Source organism: Mytilus edulis, chromosome 3 (genome assembly GCF_963676685.1).
Source record: "Mytilus edulis chromosome 3, xbMytEdul2.2, whole genome shotgun sequence".
NCBI lineage: Eukaryota > Metazoa > Mollusca > Bivalvia > Mytilida > Mytilidae > Mytilus > Mytilus edulis.
The window spans coordinates 49,640,476-49,667,072 of record NC_092346.1 but is presented as its reverse complement, the minus strand read 5'-3'; the positions used below and the strand labels follow the sequence as shown (position 1 = coordinate 49,667,072).

Below are 26,597 nucleotides of genomic sequence, written 5' to 3'. Positions count from 1 at the left end.
ATCTGTATTTTGTTGAAATAAGCATTTTGTATATAAGTTTCATCAGTTTTGTTAAGGCAAACTAAAGCATCTTTTTTTTAATATTTAGAGATATTGTGATATCTATTGATTGGTCTGGTATTGTGATAACTTTTCATTGGTCTTTGATATTGTGATATCTTTTCATTGGTCTTTGATATTGTGATAACTTTTCATTGGTCTTTGATATTGTGATAACATTTCATTGGTCTTTGATAATGTGATATCTTAACATTGGTCTTTGATATTGTGATAACTTTTCATTGGTCTTTGATATCTTAACATTGGTCTTTGATATTGTGATAACTTTTCATTGGTCTTTGATATTGTGATAACATTTCATTGGTCTTTGATATTGTGATATCTTAACATTGGTCTTTGTATTGTGATAACTTTTCATTGGTCTTTGATATTGTGATATCTTTTCATTGATCTTTGATATTGTGATATCTTTTCATTGATCTTTGATATTGTGATAACTTTTCATTGGTCTTTGTATTGTGATAACTTTTCATTGGTCTTTGATATTGTGATATCTTTTCATTGGTCTTTGATATTGTGATAACTTTTCATTGGTCTTTGTATTGTGATAACTTTTCATTGGTCTTTGATATTGTGATATCTTAACATTGGTCTTTGTATTGTGATAACTTTTCATTGGTCTTTGTATTGTGATAACTTTTCATTGGTCTTTGATATTGTGATATCTTTTCATTGGTCTTTGATATTGTGATAACTTTTAATTGGTCTTTGATATTGTGATAACATTTCATTGGTCTTTGATATTGTGATATCTTAACATTGGTCTTTGTATTGTGATAACTTTTCATTGGTCTTTGATATTGTGATATTTTTTCATTGATCTTTGATATTGGGATATTTTTTTAGTGAAGCGATTTGAACTTAAATAGAGTAAGTTGTTTGTATCATGATACATTTGTACAATAGTACTGTGCTTGCCATGATAATAAGCAGACTGAATAAAGTTGGAACCAACACTGGACAGCTTGAAGTTATGTGTCTGGTTAGGGTGACATCTTTTCTTGATAGGTGTTACCTTGTGAACTGGTAAAGGAAACAATCAGATAAAACTTCATGCACAATGGTGTGATTGGTTTAAATAAAAATTCCTATAGAAACAGCACCATAATTTATTTCATAAATAATGTCATTACACCAATCAAAATGTCAGCTGGGGCACCACATGTTCCCATTACAATCTGGTAATTCTTTATAAGCTATATCCCATATCCAAGGACGATCTGAAAAATAAAATAATTGACAGTTGTCCATCTTAAAAATTCTAAAATACTCAAAACTTAAAAAATCATACTAACTACTGTTAACCAACTTATTTTTTGCGGATACTTAATTTCATGTTTTACCCTTTCTAGTCCACTTTCGTGGCTTGATGTAGTTTGATAAGTAAGATCCAAGTTTAAAATATTTTGGACAATTTATATTCTCGTTATTTTTCTACTCTCGAAGTCTCAAAAATAAATCACTCCTGAAAATAAATAGGTTTACAGTAATTACAGGAACAATGAGTTCTGTATTGAGTTGACGGATGATGATTTAACCACAGGGGCAGATTATGAGGGACCTAGGCCCCCCTTTTCTTGGAAAAATTTGGTTGATTATATATGAAATCACTGAAGAATGACCGGAGCGGGTCCACTCTTAAGCAGTCAATGGTCCCCTTATTATGAAAATTTATAAATCAGCCACTGAACCAATCAAATGATTTCTGTAAAATTTTTGAAAATATTTCCTTAAATTCATTTGATTCTGAAATGGAAAATTGCCAAAATTTCTGCCAATGATTTTTTTATTATGACATATGTACAGAACTTGTGTATACTCAGTCATATGAACATTATACAACGACTTACCTTCCTTCTGATATGGTTTCAGTGGTAAATCATAGGGCAACAAAAGGTTATCTGTATCATTAATATCACTGGAGATGGGTATTGTTTTCTTACTTCCCTGTATGAAAGTAAAACATAAATATATAAAGAACTTCCTCCAGTCATATATTTTGAAAAGTAATAGATAAATGGGTGATATCAACATTGTGGATACCTCTTGATCATTGATAAATTAAATTTAAAATAATGTAGTATATTTGTAATAGGGTTTTACTGGCATAATTTCCATTATTTATGCGCTTTTAACATTCAACAAAAAAATACACTAATTTTGAATTTAACATAATTTAATTCCTTTACATTATGCCAAATTGAATTTTTTCATAAATACAAAACTACAATTTTTTGTGTGTAAATGTATCAAATTTTATCTTGTGATATTTTTTAATAAAACTACAGTTCTGCAATAAATGGTAACTTTTTGGAGTCAATGTATGAAGTGTTATAAACAGGGTTTTGATTCAAAGTATCTAGCTTAAGCAGGGCTTTACTTTCACTAATTATTGCAGCATAAATCCATATTTGAAGTTATACAGGCATGACTGAATTTGCAAATGTTTAAAAATAATCAGATTTTACATTTCTAATGGTAACATTGAATAGCAAATGCACTTCAACTATATAAATAAAAAAAACTATGTTCATTGCCTGCATATTCAACATGGGGAAACACTTTAAAAACTAATGTTGATCACTGTTGTATTCAGATATGTAAGTGTATGTAGTTTCTACAAACATTTATAAAGGTATGGAAAGTTACCATAATTTTTTTCTTACGGTCTCAATACTATCATCTATATTTGTAATGTTGGTTTGCATGAATATATATTAACTTACAAAGAACTTTGGCAAGAATAATACTCCAAGTTCATATGACCTTATCATTAACTGACTTCCTTTCTTCTCCAGGGCTCCCCATGCTGCCTTTGACAGATTAGCACTAAAACATATATAAATCAAGTTTACTATGATAACTATTATGTAATATTCACATAAGAAGCATATTGTATTAGAACAAATACAAAACAATTAAACTATTTTCCCAATTGTTGCAGTCTTCAGATTCAAATCAATTTGTTGACCTTGAGACCAAAGATATTCAAGTCATAACTTTTAATTTTCTATCAAAACAATACTTATTGACAAGTCCAGTAAAGGCAGTAATGTAATTGTATAATCACTACTGAATGTTTAGAGAGCTAGCTGACTTTGATTGAAAATCTTTTTATTTTAGTTTTTAATGTAACAAAATTTTTCAGGTTTTTCTAAGAAATAACTAATAAATACATTTGTTGTAATTAATAACAATAATGAAGAAATTTTCTGCTTTACCCTTACACACACATTTAATAATACCTTGTAACAAGGAACCAGGCCACTTCCTGTGATGAAGGTGAAGGTCGACAATATGACTTGATATGTGGCATTGCTCTACTTCTTCCTCTTCCTTTAGATATCCAATGGCTGTAATTGTAATGTTTGGAAAATTGTAAATTTTGACCCAAACAGAAAAAAATGACCTAAACAATACTAAACTCTGATGCAACATTATAGGCTTAACAATTCAATAATAATGTTACATTAAACAAAAGGAACCACATGCGTACATCTTATTTTGTATTTTTAAAAACTATTTTAAATGAATCTTCTGCCACATACATGTAGAACAGAATGATATATGAAAAATATTTCATTGATAATTTTTCAACCTTACTTTTGATGATGATACAGACATTAATAGTGGCTTTTATCCTAATTCTGACTGAAACTATCATACAAAAAAAATAAAATCACTACAAACGCCCCTGAAAAAATCATCACTTCACTAAGTCTCAGAATCAATAGAAATTTAGATATTTATAGTTGTGCAGATAAATTTTGCTTAGTTAACTTGGATTGATAAAACCCAATAGCCTTTTTTAATATTGGCATTTTGATGTTGGGTAAAACAAATGGTGACTCCCTGTCCCTGATAAAAAAAATTCTATAATGTAGATTTACTTACTGGAAGTAAGAAGTAAGATATGTTTGTTTCTTGGCAACATTAATACTATATGGAATAGAGGCTCCAGCAGGATAGCCTTCTAAACTGCATCTTACATTATCTTTTGTAGGAAATATCTAAAATAAATTTTGAACATTAGCCATAAAAAATATTTTACTGGTAATTTTTTTATTCTTGGAGTGTTATCCTTTGAATTGTAACTTGCAAGATCTTTTGTATGTTGAGAAGTCTATAGTTAAATAGGGTAGGTTATGCAAAATCCCTTTTTCGTCTTATAAAGATAACATTCAGAACTTATCTTAAATTATCTTTTGATGTAAATTCTATAATTATAGATAGGGTTAGCCATGTAAAATCCTTTTTTCCTTTTTGAAAGATAACCTTCTGAACTTTTTTAAATCATACCTTTAGGAAAAAAAAGAAAGAATTCAAAATGGTTTAAAAAATTATGGTTTTAAAAGAAACTGTGACATCACTACTTCATCAGTATACAGAAAGACTATGGTGTATGTTTCAGCCCAGTTAAAAAAGAAATGAAAAATCTAGAGAGACAACATAATACTTCAAAAGAAATTATTCCAGTATCTCTATACACACAACAAACCCGCAATTGAATGTAAAAAGCTATTATCAAGCATTCCCAAAACTAGACCTTTATGTTTATAAAAACATTAAATCTGTGATGAAAATATATCTATATTGAGCTAGATTAAATAACCTTATTAAAATGTATTAATGACCTACAAGTTTCAGATTTATTGATGCTAATGGTACACAACTAGATCCCTCTACAGTTGCCAGTGACTGTAAGAACTCTGTAGCAAGCCATGCCTCTTTAGTTGCTCCTAAGGATCCAATACTGGAATACTGACCAATCACAGGCCAAGATTTCACAAAGTCTTTTGGTGGTCCATGTGTGTTTAAAACTTTGCGTAGTCTCATGTGGCCAAATTTGTGTTTATTTTCTGCCATATGTCTGCCTGGTGATGAACCAATTATAACTACTCTGAAACAAAAGTCTGCTTATTTTAGTGTTCTTTAACAACATCCTTTGAATTTTGCACAAATATGTGACAGAATAGGTGTTTAAATAAAGATATAATAGTGCGTTTTATAGGTGCATGTTGTTTGAAATCAGAAATGTTCATACTACTTTGGATTCATTTATTATCCTGATACCAATTTTCCTGGATTGAGGAAAAAATATACTGGATTTGCCACAGTTGGCTTACAAGCCTTTAGAAAACATGTACTTTCATGACCTTTTAAATTCGTGATTTACCTTTAATCAATAATTCTAGCAAATTGGTTTTCAACAAACAATAAATCAACAGTATCTGCTTAAGGTAATTTTTGTGAAAACAGATTGTACTGCAGTAAATTTATAGTTAAACCTTACTTTAACTGTGTTATCATATGAGATACAAAATTAAATCTTCAGGAATAACATATTGTATATTGTGATTAAGGAACTTTAAGGAACATACTTAGCACCAGACATATCATGGTCTGCTATATGTTGTTGCCAGTCCTTCAGTTGGTAGGCTTTATATGATCCTATATAGTCTAACAAATCTTTCTTGAAGTTTGTTGGTGACTCCCCTCTAGAGTAATTACTTTTATTCTCCTCTTTCTTTAACTTTGGAAATAATGGACTTATCCACATTCTAAAAAAGAATAAATAATTAAATTCATCAATTAAAGACATTTTAACAAAAGCATGATTAATAAATGATATGCTAATGTCGTGGCCATTCTTTTCTTTTAACAAAAGCATGCGTAATAAATGATATGCTGATGTCGTGGCCATTCTTTTCTTTATTTATCAAAATCATGACATTTTCTTTAGTTTAACCATTACCATGAACAGGCTTACATCCACTTCATTTGGTGAATAGTTATCTCATTGACAATCATACCACATCTCCTTATTTTTATATTTGTCTACAACAAATCACATTTAGAGGTTAAATTAACGAATTACAAAGATATACAAAGACATTTTATTTGTGTAACCTCAGCATCCTAAATAGTGATGCTTAAATCGTCAGGTTTTACATGATGATGATAAGAAAAAGTCATTTCCCATAATACAACATTTCTGACAATGTCATTTGTTACCCTTGAGTTTTCTGGTACCAATCTCTTTCTACCAAGTTAGATGTGTGGATAACAACCCTCATTCCCTCTTCATACAGTAGTATCATCATCTTTCTACAATAATAAAAAAAAAAAAGCTATTACCCAGAATGCAATTGCTTCTCTCATACTGTCTTCAAACACAGGTATAATCATGTTTCTACAATCATAAAAAAACCTGTATTAGCACGGTACTTAGACTGCAGGACAAAATTGTGAGTTTCTTGTGAGAAATAATTTAGTTCATAAAAATAATTTATTAAATTTCTTTAAGGTTAGTTTAAAGTTATATAAATATACTCCCCCCTCCTATAATATATTTTTCTGTATCCCCTAAAATTCAAAATTCTCAAAATTCTCAAATTTATGAAAATGTTTTGTGATCGCCAACAATTTTTAAACAACCTTTTCTTAAAACATACATATGCAAAAATGAATAATTTTGGTATATTTCATTAGAATCTTACGATATAAAATTATTTTTACATGTACATGTGATTTCTATTTTGTTCAAAAATATATAAAATTTACATAGAATGTATTGAAATAAGTGATTGTTTTATTAAAAAATTTACACATACAAGTTCATATAACTTCATACTTACGTGTGGTGTGTTCCATATATCATTTCTAATCTTGCCTAAAAAGAAAAAAAAGACCATAAAAATTGTTCTTCCCTTTTTATGATATTGAATCAAACTTAATCTATGATTGTAAATCTATTACGGTATATACTTATTCTAATGCAACATCGGTTGTAACACTCATTTTTATTGGATAACGTCACCAATATCCATGTCATCAATATTTGTGTACACTTATTTTAGTGATTGTTGAGCAATGAATATGTAAATATGGAAAAAAATGTGAGATTCATTATTTACATTTCTAGGAATGTTGTATATAGATAATAATCTCAAAATTTAAAAGTGTTTCTTTGAAATCTATCCTAATGACATTTTTACAGTGTAAAAATATAAAGCTATCACATACATAATTTATTTTTGCTTATTTCTTTTATATCAAATTCAGTATCATCTCCCCAGGAACATTAACGTAAGGAAGACATTATAGTTGTCATTAATTACAAACTCATGCACCCATCGATCACCAAACAACCCTCAAACAAAAATATTAAATGTCTTGTATCATATATTGTTTAAGTACAGCTCTTTGTAAGAACCAGGCAGAGTGCGATATATGATGGTTTCAGATTTTATTTATAATTGGCCTAGTAGAAGCAGTAAATGAATATTGCTCAAAAAAAAAATTTAAGTGGGAAAATATGAGTGGTTGTCATGGTAACGGACACTCTATTTTTTGGTGGTTAAGCTTGGTAAAATCTTTCAAAAAACAGCTAAATCACCACAATTCAGAGCCTGATAATGAATAGAATCATGCATTTTTCATTAATGTTCAAATCTAACATTGATAGAACTTGGTTTAAGCTTCATTTTAGTGAAGATTGCATGTCAACCAAATTTGTAATTTTTTTGAAAATTTTTGTGAAAAATGCATATTTTCAACATTTCTGAAATTGGGATTTTTTCGAAATTAACAAATTTTCTCTGGTGTTTTTCAAAAAAGTGCAAATGTGTACAGAATAGTTAGCACTGTAGTTATGAAGTTTAGATACTACTTTACCAAATTGAATAGAAAAATGCGTGGGATTTTCTTCAGTTTTATCACCATAGCAACCGATTTTTTCCTTGGAAACGGAGTTTTATTTGCAGAATATTGCAGTTTAAGAGCTTAAATGTCTAGGATTTTTTCATAACCGATAAGAAAATACATAAAAACTTTAAATTATTATCATCAAGTGTTGTTGACTTCAATTGTTACCACAGAAACACATATTAACCATAGCAACATCCACTCTGAAACTGCATAAATAGAAATTTATGTAAAAAAATACATAAATAGAGGGTGTTTATTTTCAAATTGGAACATAACTGCATGCTTTGCTTCACTCACAGTCTTGTCTGTTGTTTTTTCCTTCAGATTTTTCAATAAATGTAATATATAATGTAATATTGGGGTTAGAAGGTTAAAAAAGGGGGGGGGGGGGGGGGGGTAGGTTCAGTTTTTTTTAAAGATATCATACATGAAGATTTTTGAAAAGATAACGTTTGGTCGGCGAGCCTGATTATAAATAGAATCATTTTTTTTTCTCTCATAAATTTCTTATATAACATCGATATAACTTGGTTTTAGCTTCAGAGCTAAGTTAAGGTACATTGTAGTTGTCATGTTTTGGGATTTTTGTCAGATTTTGGGAAACCTCAAGTTTTATTCATTTGAATGCCTTAAGAATAAATTTGTAAGGGTTCTGCGGAACCCAGTGTCTTGCCTACTTTTGCTGTAAATCGCAGGCTCAACAGAAATGAGGAAAAAAATCGGTTTAAATATTCCTCTTGATACTATCTTTTGATTGTAAGAAGCTTCTGTCCAAGTTTGGTAAAAATCCAGGATAGTTTATGAATCTAATAAATGTTTTAAAAAATTTTACTGCAGACTGTATGTCATGTTAACTGGAAGAAAATCTAAGTCCGTTTAAAAGTAAAATACGGAAAAAATGGATTTATCTTTTTACAAAATTTACTTCTTGATATTACTATCTTATGATCATAAATAAGCTTCTGTCCAAGTTTGGTACAAACCCAGCATGCCCAGGATAGTTTGAGAAAGTTATTAAAATTCTAAAAACTTTAACCACAGAGTAAATGTAATGTTTCCCTGCAGAAAAAAATAAGTCCATTTATTGTCGAGCCTGCAACTTTTGTTGCAGAAAGCTCGACATAGGGATAGTGATCCGGCGGTGGCTACGGCGGAGGCGGCGGCGGTGTTAGCTAACTTCTTAAAAGCTTTATATTTTAGAAGGTGGAAGACCTGGATGCTTCATACTTTGTATATAGATGCCTCATGTTACGAAGTTTCCGTCAGTCACATGTCCAATGTCCTTGACCTCATTTTCATGGTTCAGTGACCACTTGAAAAAAAAGTTCAGATTTTTTGTAATGTTGAATTCTCTCTTATTATAAGTAATAGGATAACAATATTTGATATGTGCCTACCTTGAAAGGTCCTCATGTCTGTCAGACAGTTTTCACCTGACCTTGACCTCATTTCACGGATCAGTGAACAAGGTTAAGTTTTGGTGGTCAAGTCCATATCTCAGATACTACAAGCAATAGGGCTAGTATATTTGGTGTATGGAAGGACTGTAAGGTGTACATGTCCAACTGACAGGTGTCATCTGACCTTGACCTCATTTTCATGGTTCAGTGGTTATAGTTAAATTTTTGTGTTTTGGTCTATTTTTATACTACTATATGCAATAGGTCTACTATATATGTTGTATGGAATGGTTGTAAGGTGTACCTATCTAGCGGGCAGATGTCGTGTGACCTTGACCTCATTTTCATGGTTCAGTGGTCAAAGTTAAGTTTTTGAGTTTTGGTCTTTTTATCTAATACTATATGCCATAGGTCATCTATATTTGGTGTATGGAAATATTTTATGATCTTTATGTCAGTTGCGCAGGTTTTATTTGACCGTGACCTCATTTTCACGGATCATTGCACAGTGTTAAATTTTTGTGTTTTGGTCTATTTTTCTTAAACTATAAGTAATAGGTCAACTATATATATGTTGTATAGAGGCATTTTTAGCTGTACATGTCTGCCTGGCATGGTTCATCTGACCTTGACCTCATTTTCAAGGTTCATTGGTCTTTGTTTAGTTATCTTGGTTAATGTTAAGTTTATGTGACAGTTGTATTAAAGCTTAGCTTTTTACTTAGGACTATCAACATAATATCAATGATTAGTATAGAAGGCAAGACATTTCAGCGTGTGCACTCTTGTAAGTAAAATACGGAAAAAAATTGAATTTTATTTTTACAAAATTTACTTCTGGATACTTTCTTATGATCATTGGTATCTTGTAGAGAGTTGTCTTATTAACAATTATACCACATCTTAAGATCAAATGGTCACTTTTAGAAATTTCTTTATAGTTAACCAACAACATTCAAACTTGATCTCTGTTTTGTGGTAATAAGCATTGTGTATACATGTTTCATAAGATTTGATTGAGGCAAACTATAATTGCAAAATAGAAATCAACTTTGTGACGACTAATGTACTGACGGACATGGATTAAACCTACTACAACGCCCCCTCCCCCCTCCCAAATTGCGGCGCGGCCATAAAAGTGTTTATTTTAGTTTTTGCCATTGTACCTTGAATCGATCAAATGTGTGCACAACGCGTGGGACATCAGAAATTTATTCTTTTTTTACACATGGGACACTAAAGTCTTGTATTCATGAATGATTACAACTTGTTGGGACTAGAAAACATTGATAATTACAAAGAAAAATAACATTGGTATGTACTGCACTGTTTCTAGTGTTGCATTTAATTAAATAAGACCATGTGTGGAATTTGTCTTCAAATTATTACTGTTATTAATCTTGTATTTATGCAAATATTCTCAGCTTAGTGGTTTCATTCCAAATCTCGGGATTATAATGCAGTCTTTTATAAAGGTTACAGAGACAGATACAGAAAATAGGGGCGTAATTCATGTAAAGGTTAAAAAAACGTTGAGAATAGCAAAATATTTTTTTTGAAATTTGAACCTAAAACAAGATGCTCCGCAGGGAGCAGCTTTATAAGATAGCAGAGTTCGAACCCTGAACATTGGGGCAAGTATGGACACAACATTCAAGCTTGATACAGCTCTGAATTTGGATTGTGATTAAATAGTTGACACAACAAAGGTTTCTGACACATAATGAATGTGGTTTCAGAACTTAAACTTAAAAGCTTTAAATTTTAAATTGGACATTACCTATTATGGTCCAATATCCAAAATCAAAATACATGGTTAGATTCAGCATATCAAAGAACCCCAAGAATTCAATTTTTTATGAAATCAAATAAAGTTCAATTTTGGATCCTTTAGACCTCAATGTGGACCAATTTGATAACCGGTCCCAAACATCAAAAATCTAAATACATGATTAGATTAAGCATATATCAAAGAACCCCAAATATACAATTTTGTTGAAATCAAACAAAATTTAATTTTGAACCCCAATTTGGACCAACTTGAAAACTGGGCCTATAATCAAAAATCTAAGTACATGTTTAGATTCAGCATATCAAATAACCACAAAGATTCAATTTTTGTTGATATCAAACAAAGTTAAATTTTGGACCACAATTTGGACAAACTTGAAAACTGGGCCCATAATGAAAAATCTAAGTACATGTTTAGATTCAGCATAATTATCAAAGAACCCCAAGGATTCAATTTTTGTTAAAATCAAACTTAGTTTAATTTTGGACCCTTTGGACCTTAATGTAGATCAATTTGAAAATGGGACCAAAAATTAAGAACCCCAAGGATTCAATTTTTGATGGAATCAAACAAAGTTTAATTTTGGACCCTTTGGGCCCCTTATTCCTAAACCGTTTGAACCAAAACTTCCAAAATCAATCCCAACCTTCCTTTTATGGTCATAAACCTTGTGTTTAAATTTCATAGATTTCTATTTACTTATACTGAAGTTAGGGTGCGAAAACCAAGAAAAATGCTTATTTGGGCCCCTCTTTGGCCCCTTATTCCTAAACTGTTGGAACCTCAACTCCCAAAATCAATCCCAACCTTCCTTTTGTGGTCATAAACCTTGTGTTTAAGTTTTATTGATTTCTATTCACTTATACTAATGTTATTATGCGAAAATCAAGAATAATGCTTATTTGGGCCTTTTTTTGGCCCCTAATTCCTAAACTGTTGGAACCAAAACTCCCTTAATCAATCCCAACCTTCCTTTTGTGGTCACAAACCTTGTGTAAAAATTTCATAGATTTTTTAATTTACTTAAACTAAAGTTATAGTGCGAAAACCAAGAAAATGCTTATTTGGGCCCTTTTTGGCCCCTAATTCCTAAACTGTTGTGACCAACACTCCAAAAATCAATCCCAACCTTCCTTTTGACACACACACACACACAAAACAAGATATAATGTTATCAGAATCTTGAACTTATGAGATGTATGTAGAACGACGCATAATTCATAATTGATACAATTATTTTGCTTGATAATTTTGATATGATAATCTTGCCGGTAATAGCATAATTATTTTACCGAGATTAGCACAATTCCAACTTAGCAGATGTATTCTATTTGTCTATCTTGGAGATCCTGAATTTTAATAGCAGGATAGTATTACATAAAAGGAGTTATTAATGATATGTTAATAGGTACATGTATATTTAAAGAGGATTCCATTATACTGGACTTCTGATATTGGCGATCAACAATTGACTATTATTATTTTTTTTAAGTCACCACCAACTTAAAATGTGTTCAATTTGCCTGTCTGTCTATCCGTCCGTCCATCACACTTAAGTTTCAGTTTAGAAATGCTTTGACCAAATGATTCTATTATTGGTTTGTTAATATTATGTTACAGGTCAATTTTGTGATTTATGCTGGAATAACATCTTAGACGGGTGTGTGCCATAAGAAATTAAGAATTTTCTTACAATTGTTAGGGCCATATCTATCTTGCCTGGCCATAAGCCAGGTTGGCCCAGTTATTGTAAACCCATGAAGTTCATCATCTGCTAACTTCCAAAAATTGATAATCAGATGATGAACTCGGAACAAAGTCCGACCAAATGTAATTATCTTTTTAAGTATCTACTTGTATGCAACATTTTAAAAAATCAACATACCCCCCTAAACCCTCCCCCCCTCCAACCCTAATGTTACATTATATATTACATTTATTGAACAATCTGAAGGAAAAAAAACCCAGACAAGACTTTGAGTGAAGCAAAGAATGAAGCCATATTCCAATTTGAAAAAAAAACACCCTCTACTGATGTATTTTTTTACATAAATTTCTATTTTTGCAGTTTTTAAGTGGATGTTGCTATGGATAATATGTGTTTCCGTGGTAACAATTGAAGTCAACAACACTTGACGATAGTAGTTTAAAGTTTGAGTTGGTTTTTATGTATTTTCTTATTGGTTATAAAACAATTCAGGACATTTAAGCTCTAAAACTGCAATATTCTGCAAATAAAAACTCTGTTTCCAAGGAAAAAATCGGTTGCTATGGTGATAAAACTAAAACAAATCCCACACATTTTTCTATTTAATTTGGTAAAGTAGTATCCAGTCTTCATTACTACAGTGCTAACTATTCTGTACACATTTGCACTTTTTCTAAAAACACCTGAGAAAATTGGAAAATTTCGAAAAAATCCCAATTTCAGAAATGTTGAAAATATGCATTTTTTCGCAAAATTTTTCAAAAAATATACAAACTTGGTTGACATGCAATCTTCACTAAAATGAAGCTTAAACCAAGTTGTATAAATGTTACATATGAACATTAATGATAAATGCATGATTCTATTCATAATCAGGCTCTAAAATGTGGTGATTTAGCTGATTTTTTAATGATTTTGCAATGCTTCACAACCCAAAAATAGTGTGTCCGTTACCATGGCAACCACTCATATTTTCACACTCAAAATTATTTTTTGAGCTTTATTCATTTATTGCTTCTATTTGTCCAATTATAGATAAAATCTGGAACCCCCCATATATCACATGTATATGGCACTCTGCGGCTGCCTGGTTCTTATAAAGAGCTGTACTTAAATGTGCATACCTGACAAAATTTTATATTGGAGTATTTAGTGGCTTCTATTTCCAAGGCTGTTTTATTACCAGCAGTAAAACCATGTACAAGAAGTAAAGGTTTAGACCTGTAAAATATTAAGATATACCCAATAATGACCGATAATTAAAACTGGAATAATTAGATTTAAAATAAATGGGTAATGTGTCCATGGGACACAGATGATGCACCTGCTTGCATAGAAGGTTTTAAAGGGACATAATTCTAGAATGGTAAAAGTGGTACCACCTAAATTCAAACTTGGTCTGAACTTTAAGGTAATGAGTTTCATAACATTTGTTGAATGCAAACTTAAGTTGGAGAATGGAAACAAACATCGGAACGTACATACATATTGATGTCAGATAATTGTACAGACTGACAAGGGTAAAACCTAATGCTCCCTTTGCGAGGGCATAAAAACAATTAATACATTAATTGCTGTGTAAATTGTCTTGTCGTGCTATCAATAAATAATTGCACATACAATTTTACAAATAATTCATTAGATGTTGTTTACTGATATAAGAATCCACTGTATTAAAGATTAAATTCAAAGTTGTTTTTTTTTCTGAACTGACTTTTTGATATCTTCTCTTCTTAAAATGATGTTGTTCTTCTGATTAATCTAAATGGGAGAGTTGAACTAAAAAATATTTCAACTTTGCCACATGTTTAGCAGGAACCTTGGCAGTTGTTTTCAACTAAAAGTGTCTCTGTTAAAGGTGTGTTTACATTTCTCCATTTAAATTCCCAAATGTGTGCTCTAAACAACACATAGATTTGTTTTCAAAATTACAAAAAATGTGACAATTTTCCACGTAACGGCGACACAGAAGTTCTACAGAAGTATTGAATATCACTAATGAGAACTTTGCATGTCCCAAACAGATGTTACATATAACATGGAATCAAATAAAAGTACCTGAAAATATCATAATGGACAAAACAGTTTCAAAACCTGAATTTACCCTTCAGCTTAACCTTGAAGAAACTATGAGGTAGGAACAGTGTTTTTATCTTTGACAGCTTCTTTTCTTTATTAGTTCGTCCATTTTGTTTGGACTTTAATTTTCCATGTCATTATGATAATCTACTTTATATATACATGTATTTATAATTATATTATCATACTGGTAATCTATTATTTCTAATTCTGATTGTGTAGATTAGATTAATTATTTTTCAACAGGACTTAATATGAAAATGTGATTCCTTTCATGAAAGGGTTAATCTTTAAAATTCTGTCTGACACATTAACAAAACCATGTATATTCCCTATAATTGAATCAGAAAAAAAATCTAGTTCTTAAAATCATCTTTTAAAAGTAATTCATTATTGTGTTTCTGTTTCAGTCTGTTCAGAATAATTGCTTGGATAACTTTTGCAGCAACAGTTATTTCTAACAAGCAATGTGCTAAAAATGCCAACCTTTGGAAAAGTATTCAATATCAACTCAAGTTAGTTGAGAGTTCTGAGGGAAGATGTGAATGTGGATCCCAGGGTTTGAGTAAGTAAATATATACGTAATTATTCTAAATATCAACACAACAATGTTAAATCTGCAAATTTGCTGAAGCAATTTTGTTTTTCCTTCACCAGGATTCGAACTCATGCTATTGAGATATCAATACAATATATATGTAACTAAACTTTCCAATAAAAATACACACAATCAATGTACTGTTTATCATTTATTCTTGTAAGCGTGAAAGTCATGATTGGACCTTTCGTCAAGAGTAAAATGATGACAAATAATATAATTGATTGATTGTTGATTGCTTAACGTCCAGTGGAAAATATTTCATGCCTGTTCAGGACGAGAACATATTAACAGGTATGTCTAGTAATAGAGTCAACTTGGTTGCAGGTCGAGGAAATTTTTATCTGCCACAGGAAATTGAGGGTGTACTGAATAGGGAAAGAAATTAAGCCATGCAACAGGCCACCTACAGACCCCTCAGAGTTGTTGCAAGGGTTCTTGATGTGCAGAGACTGTGACACTCTCTCTACAAATGGCATCAGATTTAAGGTCCCCTTTATGACCAGACATCAACAAATAATAAGACAATGCACAAAGTAACAACAATAAACTACACATTCTCAGGTCAACAACCATAAGTTCTTCAATGACAATTCAAAACTGACAGTTTGTTGAAATCATCTGAACTTACTCAATAATAAGCAATATTGTTAAATTTTCATGTATCATTCTATTATATCATTTATTACAGACACTCATAAAATGGTTGGGTTTCTAGTCAAAAGTCAGAAGCACATACAAAATTTCAATGGAGAAGTGATCTATGATACGGTCGTCACTAATATTGGCAGTGGATATGATACTTCTAATGGACACTTTATTGCCCCTTATGAAGGTCTATATTACTTTTCATGGACAACACTTGCTTTGCATGAAAAAACCTTCTTTACAAACTTGCTGCACAATGATAAAATAGCTGCAAAGAATCATGCTGCTGCCAGAGGAATATCTACGGAATGGATGACAGCAACACAAAGTGTTGTACTTCAATTAGCAGCAAAGGATAAAGTCTACATAAAAACACAAGGGACACAACAAAATATGCATGGTAATGGTTGGTCTACATTCACTGGCTTCAAAATCTAACACTTTAACTTTGAGTTGTAAAATAAACATTCCAATTCATTTTGTATTTACGTTATGATTTTTTATAAACAAATAAAAAAGAGTTAATAATTGATCTACATGTATATAGAAAAATATGTGGGGTAAAGGTCAATTCAGATTAAATAAACAATAAAAGTACCGATAACCAAAAGACATTTAAGATATAAAAAAACAGCCTTCACCAAAAGACAGGTGTCTATACCTAACAACACTTTAATTTTTACCTGACACTGCAAAAAAACTATGGTTGGGAATATGGAGAACTAAATGAACTGACATGACAAACAAGATACATGCCACTATTGCCACAATATCAAATGGACTTTATTGTTATTTGGAAATCTGCGCCACTTTAGAATTTTACAGGAACCTTTTTGATATCCAGTAATGGGGGTGAACTTTTACTGCTGCAGTTCATTTTAAAATCACTTATGTCCATGCAACATTAACATATAAACAATACTTTATAAACATAGAAATACCAATATTCTGTGCTTTCAACACACAAGGGCAAATATTGTGTCTGTATCTTAAAATTAAGCAAAATTGAAAAGATACATCCACTTAGTTAGCAAATATTTCAGTCTCCATTTGAAAACACATTTCAAATGTTAGAGAACCATGAATTATACTTGTAACAAGCATATTTCTGTTATTGCAGTGTCATTTATTCACTTGTCTAGACTCTAGATATTTAGAGCTAGACACATGGTATAAATAAGCACTCTTGGTGTTATTTTTGGTTTTAAAGTACCAGGTATTGTAGAATTGGTCTCATTAATGTCAAGTTAAATAATCCATTCTATTCATATCATTTTTCTATCTTAAGATTATAAGGATCCATTATAATATTTTTTAGCAGTCAATCAAAATTCCTGTCAGTTTAAACAGGAACATATATATTATGTTAGATATACTGTTCCCAGGTTTAAACAACTAAACATATAAGATTCCATCAAAACTTATCAAGATAAGCCAATGTAATATTATCAATTCAATGTTGTTTAATATTGTGTTGTTGGATTACTGTATAGATAAATTAAGGAGATATGGTATGATTGCCAATGAGACAATTTCCACCAGAGACCGGATGATTTAGAAGTTTCCAACTATTGGTCACTCTACAAACTTCAGCAATGAGCAAAACCCATATCGCATGGCCAGCAAAAAAGGTCCCAAATTGACAAATGTAAAATAATTAAAACACAAAAACTAAAGGCCTGATTTATGAACAAAACAATGAACAAAAAGGAACTATGAATAAATGACAACAACTGAACCCCAGGCTCCTGATATGAAACAGGTTCACACAGAATGTAGCAGTGTTAAAATAGTTTCCCCTTGGTCATGTTGGTGCTTTTTTTTCTGCGAAAGGTCTTCTTGTTACATGTAGGTGTCTATTTAGATTGATACCCATTGCCACTTGGATGATTGATGAAGAAATCAGATATGAAAATTTAGCACAGAACGTTATGTTGGTTTTTTTTTAAATTAAAAATATTCCCAATGATGTTATGTGTATTGACTATCATTTGTCTATTGATATATTTCTTCTGATTCTTCTTTAGGTTATCAGTAGTTCTTCATTGATCTGAAGATTATTTACTGTTTTGCCCAGTGTAGCCTGTATATTTATTTACAAGAGCACAACAATCATTGAAATAAATTTGGAGTGCGTAAATAATATTGAATTGTGATTAAGAAAAATCTGATTTGATATTGTTATTTCCCCTTCATTACCAAAATTACCTGAACTGTTCCGGGTACTGTTTCATTAACCATGGAACTTCAAACATGTAATTAAACTGAAAATAAATAGAAATAACTGTAACTGTGAACATATATTTGTTCCGCATAATACTTGTTCCCCCTGGAACAAAACATTGTATAACAGAAGTTTTTGAGAACAAACATTACATAATATTAATTCCACCTTCATAAGATATTTTCCTGGAACTTAAACATCATATGGTTTCATAATATTTGTTCCTTTAAAAAAGAGTGTCATTTGATTTTTTATACCTGATTAGATCTTAATTAATGTACACCTCACATGACATTTACCTGTTCATGTAGTACATACAAAGAATGGAGTCTGAGGAATACAATTTTTTTTACGTATTTAAATGTTGGCTCTTATTCTAGACGAGGTACGAATATATATTTTTATTTTTTTATTACTGCACGCTCCACTGTGACTAACTAAACTAAATGGTCCATTAGTCTGTACCAATTTAGAAAGTTTAACTTATACATTAGTCAAGCATGAAGTTGGCCACAAATTTCAGATGAAAATGCCTGTACTTTATTATTGGAAATTTACTTCCATACATTTGTAGCTAGAAATAATTTTGGAAATTTGTAGTATATATAATTCTAGAACTTCGATCATAAAATAAATATTTCTAGAAATTAAATTATCTAATAACCATGATAACTATTCCTGGAACCTTTATAATATAGCCAATATTCCAATATGCCTGGAAGTTTTATAATATAACAAATATTCCTAGAACTTTAATTATCTTCAGAATATAACAAATATTCCTAGAACTTTTATAATATAACAAATATTCCTGGAGCTTTTTTAAATATAAAAATTTTCCTGGAACTTTTATAATATAACAAATATTTTTGGAACTTATATAAAACATTGTCCATAATTATATTCCAAAGAACTTTTAGCATATGACAAAAGTTCCATTGGGAACTTTCTTTATGTAATATTTTATCCTTTGTGAAGAAAATTTTCTTATAGCATTGGATAAAATATTATATAAGGAAAGTTCCCAATAGAACTTTTGACACATATGCTAAAAGTTCTTTGGAACAAATATTATGGGGGAACTTATATTCTGTCACATTACCATGTGCTGCTACTAAATATGGAATGTACAAATATTTTTTTTACTGATAAAGATACAGACAAAAATACTTCATCATTCTAATATAAGAAAGTGCATGCATGACTTCAACAGTTGTAACAAGCAACTATTGTTATACATAGATATATATTTTCACATTTAAGTTTTAATATTTTGAGACATTATCTTAAACTAGCTCAATATCTTCACTGCTTATATGACTACTGCTATGTCATTATGAATAGAACATGATTTAAAGATCATTGTACTCACTTTAAGATAACTGTTGTAATTCCACCTTCTAATATTTGTTTTTGAATTCATACTTATTAAAAGCTATTCATTTCTTTTTTAATATTCATATATATGAATATTAGGTGAGTGTTTAAAACTTTTATGAAAATATTGGTTTGTCTCACCATTGTTTAAAAATCTAAAAGCTTTAGATATTCTCAATGGCAAATAGTGAGCCAAAACTGTGGCTTCATTTATTTTTGTCGATACCAATTTTTGTGAATTGTGAAAACTGTTTGTTTGTGGATACTTGATTTCCTGGTTTTGTCATAGACTGCAGCATATAAAGCAAAAGCATATTTATGCAATTATAATTTGAGGATAACCTATACTGGTATCCATATTTATGCAATTATAATTTGAGGATAACCTATACTGGTATCCATATTTATGCAATTATAATTTGAGGATAACCTATACTGGTATCCATATTTATGAATTATAATTTGAGGATAACCTATACTGGTATCCATATTTATGCAATTATAATTTGAGGATAACCTATACTGGTATCCATATTTATGCAATTATAATTTGAGGATAACCTATACTGGTATCCATCAAATCCACAAAAATTGATATCAAACAAATAAAAATAAGTACACAGTACTTATTTAGGTTTACACAATACTTATTTAGGTATACACAGTACTTATTTAGGTACGGTGAAATACATTGATCCCTGTATATTGCATTGTACAAAAAGCTTGTTGCTCTCAACATTAATAAATATTCAACTTATTTTTAATTTTATTTTTGTCAATTGGTGTAATTGGTACTTGTATTACTGGCGAAAAAAAACTTAGTAGATTCCACAATTCATACTTTTGCAGTCACATAAGTTTTGCTGACTTGTCAAGTAGATCTATAAAATTGTCTAGATAAAATATACTATTTGACAGAGTGTTTGTCAAAAAGTCAGATTTTAAAATATGATTGAAAAAGGAAGTATCACTATATATTGCATGTCAAATTATCTCTCCTCTGCATTTAAATTGTTCATTAAGTTGCAAATATTAGAACATAAATCTGAATTTGTGATCACAATTCATACACTAAATAACAATTATTACATAAATACAGCAGCAGGTAGTAAATTGTGTGATAAGGTGAATGAGGGCAATTTTTCAAATCAATTAATTCTTGTAATATAAAAATAAGAAGTTGTAGGATTGACAATGAGACAACCCTTAAACATAGAACAAATGATGCTGAAGTAAGAAACTATAGGGAACTCTACAGCCTTCAAGAAAAGTGCAAAATGTATACCACAAGACAATTTAAAGGCCTTGAAATGACAAATGAAAAACATAAACAAGAAAACTAACAGCCATAAAACTGTTTAAATAATGCTTAATGCTTTATCCTTTAATCATAAATAGCAATATTTCAATTATTACAAAAACAAAAATACATCTTATTGTTATTTATTCCTACCGGGACAAGTTTTGAAATTACACAAATTTTTCAATATGCTACAAACCAGTTAAAGCTATCTAGGAGCCTGTTTTTGCAATGTATTGTGCATGAAACTTTTCCAAGAGACATGTTTGGACCACCGTGAACACTTTCAAAAATTGGATCATAATATTTAAATGTTTCCAAATGTTTAGTTTCTGACTGATAACCTATGGTTTTGTGTCACTTGACACAAAGAGGAAGTTGTTTATGTTACTATTTATTTTTCTGGATTTGTCTAAATAGCGATAAGGTCAAGGTTTATGAGAATAAAGATATATATATAAAGGTATATGTATATAGGCATAATGCTAACATGTTTACAATACCATAACCACAAGAATTCCATCAAATTTATAAATAACTTCAAGATAAACAGTATGAACCACATACCTGACACGAAGCTTGCAATGTTCCCATAATTGGTGACAGTATATCTGAAATTAAAACACTCAGATAATTATGTTAATAAAAATAACTCATTCAAAAGTTTTGAAATCAGCTATTTTTAAGCACAATGTAATGTTAATTAGCCTTTCTGAGTTTCTATGTTACAACTTCAAATGTAGATATGATTGTATGCTATTGTATGCACCTGTCCTTAGTCAGGAGTCTGTTATTCTGTTGTTGTCATTTGTTGATGTGGTTCATAAGTGTTTCTTGTTTTTTATATACATGTAGATTAGAACGTTGGTTTCCTGTTTGAACTGTTTTACACTAGTCTTTTGGGCCTTTATAGCTTGCTGTTTGGTGTTAGCCAAGGCTCCTTGTTGAAGGCTGTACTTTGACCTGTAATTGTTTACTTTTTACACATTGCATTTTGGTTGGAGAGTTGCCTCATTAAAAAAGGCAGTTTTCATGAAATTATTACAAAATTAAATCTGAGCAAGGAACAGCATTATAAATAGCTATTGCTGTTCACAAGAAAACAAATTCTTCAAACACAAGAATTTACCAAATATAAAAGATACCAATATTCTAATTGCCTAACAGATGCCCTTCATCTCTGTTGAACTTATAGAGTGGGAGTACAAAAACATAAAAGTTAATATGACACACAGCACTTTAATGACTTTAAGTCATCGATATTGTTTTGTTATATTATGATGGTAAATGAAATGTATGACAGTTATGCTGTAAATGTGCACCACATGATATCGCCTATAGTACAAGATGAATAACCAATGGCACTTGAAAAATTCATATAAGATTAATTACTGTAAGTATCATCTCTCACCTTTGATATCCATTGCTAAGACTTGGTTGTATTGGTTTTGTATACCATGAACTTTGGTTAGGAAGAAACTATATGGTTGTCCTTCACTATAGACTTGATCTGGAGATAGAGGACCTGTTATGGATATCTTTGGCTTTTTTCTTGGTGGAGATTCTTGTGTGGTTCTACCACTCCCTGATGTCTGTTGATTATCATCTGAAACACAAAATGTTTCCTGAAGAATGTGATTCTATGATACTTAACTAAAACCAAGCTAAGATATCTTTTGTTTATGTTATACATTACAAAAGTGAACTATCAGAGGCATATATTTATTATTGTTGTACAATATATAAATGTTGAAATTTTGTTTAATTTTGATCATGGGAAATATCTCTACTTTTAGAGTACATGTAACAACCATAGCAATGGTTAAACATGCTTAGAGAAAGCATATTTGATTTCTTACAGACATTTTTATAGTCGAACAAGAATGTGATCAGTAGTTGACAAGTGGCTTTGAAAACTGCCCTGAAACAAAATGCTCAACATGCAATATCAAATCATGAAAAGTATTTCCATTCTATATCATAGACCTATTATTCAAATAATCTGACTTATTCCTTTCAGCATATAACTGACAAACTGACCTTGCTCTTTTACCACTAAACAATGAACAAGAAACAAGCAGGTTGTTTTTGTACAATGATAACAAATGTTCTTTTGTTAAATTTTACTACTACCTGATAGGACAGGCAATTGATGCAAATCCTCTTTTTTTAACTTTGCTATTTAATTACCTGGATGGCTGAATTCTTGAAGATGAGATGGATTTTTCCTGTAACATTTTGACCCATACTGACAAGGAGGTTTCCTCCTACTAACTGTCTTCTTTTCTTCTTCAAGTAAAACTGTCTGTTTTCTCTTCAAGCCACTAGATGGTGATGGTTTATAATCAGAATGTTTGCCTTTCTCCACTGGACTGTCAAATCTTTTTTTAATATCAACCTTTTCAGCCTCTGGACTGGAATCAATCTTATCTAACCAGTTCTCTATTTCTGTAAATGACTTAGTCTTTTTCTCAGAGGACTTAGTCACACTTTCTGATGATGGTTTTGTTCTCTTGTCATGTGACTTAGTCAAAGTTTCTGGTGACAACTTTGTCTTCTTGTCTATTGACTTAGTCAAAGTTTCTGATGATGGCTTTGATCTCTTCTCGATTGACTTAGTCAAAGTTTCTGATGATGGCTTTGTTCTGTTGTCTAGTGACTTTGAAAAACATTCTGATGATGATTTTGTTGTCTTTTCTTGTGACTTAAGCTTAGTCAAAGTTGCTGATGATTTATTACTTTGTTTAACAAGTGATTTAGATTCGTTTTGTTCAGATGTGGATTTCAATGAGTTAAATAATGAAGATTTTCCTTTCCCTTTAGAAGTCCCTTTCAAAATGAAATATTCTTCACTTTCCTCTTCAGACTCTGAAATCTCATGAACTTCACTTCTTCTTTTACTTAATGACGGAAGATTTACTGGTGATTTGTGTGGTGATTCAGTGGTCACGTCACTATCTTCTGGTCCAACAGTAATATCCGAGTCTGTATCAGATACATGATGACCTCCCTTTGCAGACATAAGATCAAAATGATTCCAATATATATATCAAAGTGTGGAATTTAATTTACATTTTTTTTCCTAAAAAAAATAAATTTACCATGAATTTTTTTAAATTACATACCATATTACAAATAGGTTATTTTTACCTCCTGGTAATAGAAAGGGACAACATCAGAAAGCAAAGGACAGTATAAACAAGGTTTGTCCCTTTTTTGGGAGGTTCTAGATAGAATAAACTCATCATAGATATAAGGATTCAAATTTTATATATATGCCAGACACACAATTTTCGTCTACAAAAAGACTCATCAGTGAAGCTGGAATCAAAATATGTTAAAAAGGCCAAATAAAGTACAACGTTGAAGAAATGACAATATTAATTTATGCACAAAAAACAATCTTAAATATATACAATTATCATTCATTAATAACAGGCCATTAATGGAAGGTTAAATCAATACGGAATATTCTACAAATTATATCCAATTGATTCTTATATACTAGTATAGGGTGATTCAGTTTTATAAAGGTCTACTTTAGCAACAGACACAATCCGATTTTTTGGGAAAGTTTTGTATACATTCTGTTGGCCTGAGCTGACAATGGCTGAGGTACAAATTATTCTTACACTAGGAAAGTACAGTACATAGTGTTGTTACATGTATATGCAAATTCCTTCTATCGATTCTATTTGAATGAATTAATATAGTAATCATTAAAGACCCATCCAATAAACAGATTACCTGTAACAACAGATTATGACACCTGTTGTTACCATTGATTAGTTTGGGGTCTTAAACAAAGTCATAATAGTTATCAAAGGTACCACTAGCAGAATTATAATTTAGTACGCCAGACACGTGTTTCGTCTACATAAGACTCATCAGTGACGCTCATATCAAAATATTTATAAAGCCAAACAAGTACAAAGTTGAAGAGCATTGAAGATTCAAAATTCCAAAAAGTTGTGCCAAATATATGGCTAAGTACGTAATCTATGCCTGGGATAAGAAAATCCTTAGTTTTTTTCGAAAAATTCAAAGTTTTGTAAACAGGAAATTCATAAAAATGACCACATCATTGATATTCATGTTGACACCGAAGTGTTGACTACTGGGCTGGTGATACCTTCCGGGACGAAATGTCCACCAGCAGTGGCATCGACCCATGAGTGGTGTAAATAGTTATCAAAGGTACCAGGATTATAATTTAGTACAGCAGACAAGCGTTTCGTCAACATAAGATTCATCAGTGATGCTCATATGGAAAAGCAATCTAATTAAAACCGATCTCTTATTGCTCCTGTTTCTGATGTCGCGTGGGAGATCTAACGAAACCTGCTTTGAGGTCACATGTGAGTGACCTCGTAGGTGTGTCTTTTTCGACCAATGAAATTGAGTCTTCCACGATCTTGAAAGTTTAATGAAAGGTAAAGGGATGTAACTCATTTTATTTACGACGAAATCGTCAGTCAAAATAATTCATAAACTTTTTTGATTGGCTTACTAATAGGTCATCAACTCATTTGCATATCATTATAAATTTATAACTTTTAGTTCACTCACATGTGACCTCAAAGCCGGTTTCGTTAGATCTCCCATGCGACATATCAGAAAACGGGAGCGATGAGAGATCGGTTTTTAATTAGATTGATGGAAAAGTGATTGTTGTATGATGTCAAACGTTCAAGCGGAACAGATTCCAGGGTCATGCCAGACAGATTTCTAAAAATAAAGAATTTATCAATTATTATCGTTATTGTTTATACATGTATTTAAGGTTCATCATAAGGAATTGAAAAATATGGCCGTGTTTACACCTCCAAAATTACTATGAGTACAGACAAACTGGTACATCCAGGAAAGTTTTAAGGCATGGCAGGAACTAGATATATAAAAGTTATATGAAGTCTACGTTTCAGAAAATTAAAAACTTACCTGGATTTTGATGTTCATTTTTTTCCAGTCTGCAGAAGATAGCAAAATAAACAAACACCCGAGTTTCATTTGATACGGTCCATTCAGTGACACAGTTTAAACCTGTTAAATCACCTATTGTTTACAGGTGTCTATTGTCCATTTAAATCAATACTACTCACAACATTCATTATATGAGGGGAGCTTCTCAATCGTTTTCACTACTTAGTTAATTTTTGCACCTTCTGCAGGAACGAAAAAAAATGGATAGCAAAATCTAGAAAAGTTTATAATTTTCTGAAACATAAAATGCATTTAAAATTTATATATCTAGTTCCTGCCATCCCTTAAAACTGTTGCAGGTGTATAGGTTAGTCTGTACTCAGAGTAAAATTTGGGGTGTAAATAAGGCCATTTTAGCCAAAAGGTTATGATGAACCTTAAAGCATTGGACAATGTGTTTTATTCCTTCTCCAGAACAGGAATTGGTTATTAGACGTAAAATGCAAGAGCACACGTGTAAATTTATATGAGAGATTGATGATTGTTTATGAGGGAGATGCAGGATGTTGATTATTTATAAGCTATGAATTTTACACTGACAAATATGATAAGTTGTCATTATCTTGATAGAACTCACACATGTGCCAAATCAGCATTTGTTTACTAATTATTTTCGGATGTTATTATTTCATATTTTATTTTTAAAAGCGTTTAACAAAGAGTTTCATTTTAAATAGCAACTAATTATTCATCCAAGATCAATTTATTTTGATAAATA

General features: G+C 30.8%; 1 protein-coding gene across 2 annotated transcripts; it reads right to left on the bottom strand.

Moving 5' to 3' along the window:
* Positions 1-1,155: 1,155 nt before the first annotated feature.
* On the bottom strand, positions 1,156-26,493 carry LOC139516709 (tyrosyl-DNA phosphodiesterase 1-like). 2 transcript variants are annotated; one of them, XM_071306967.1, is made up of 15 exons: positions 26,420-26,493; positions 23,087-23,978; positions 22,308-22,502; positions 21,464-21,507; positions 18,204-18,259; positions 13,795-13,891; positions 6,699-6,733; positions 6,076-6,168; positions 5,442-5,621; positions 4,699-4,960; positions 3,955-4,070; positions 3,306-3,413; positions 2,787-2,889; positions 1,911-2,007; positions 1,156-1,280 (listed from the first exon to the last, which is right to left on the bottom strand). In XM_071306967.1, exons 2-15 carry the CDS (start codon positions 23,916-23,918, stop codon positions 1,207-1,209), a joined length of 2,292 nt encoding a protein of 763 aa, XP_071163068.1. In that variant the 5' UTR covers positions 23,919-23,978; positions 26,420-26,493; the 3' UTR covers positions 1,156-1,206. The 2 variants fall into 2 exon arrangements, with proteins under 2 accessions (XP_071163068.1, XP_071163067.1); XM_071306966.1 differs by having other exon boundaries at positions 26,457-26,492.
* Between the last annotated feature and the right edge of the window lie 104 nt (positions 26,494-26,597).

Coding starts and splice junctions, on each gene's coding strand:
- LOC139516709 (XM_071306967.1), bottom strand. CDS start 23,918: ATGTCTGCAAAGGGAGGTCATCATGTATCTGATACAGACTCGGATATT. Junction 4,961..5,441: donor CATGATATGTCTGGTGCTAA/GTATGTTCCTTA, acceptor CTTTTGTTTCAG/AGTAGTTATAATTGGTTCAT. Junction 3,414..3,954: donor TATCTTACTTCTTACTTCCA/GTAAGTAAATCT, acceptor TTACAATTACAG/CCATTGGATATCTAAAGGAA.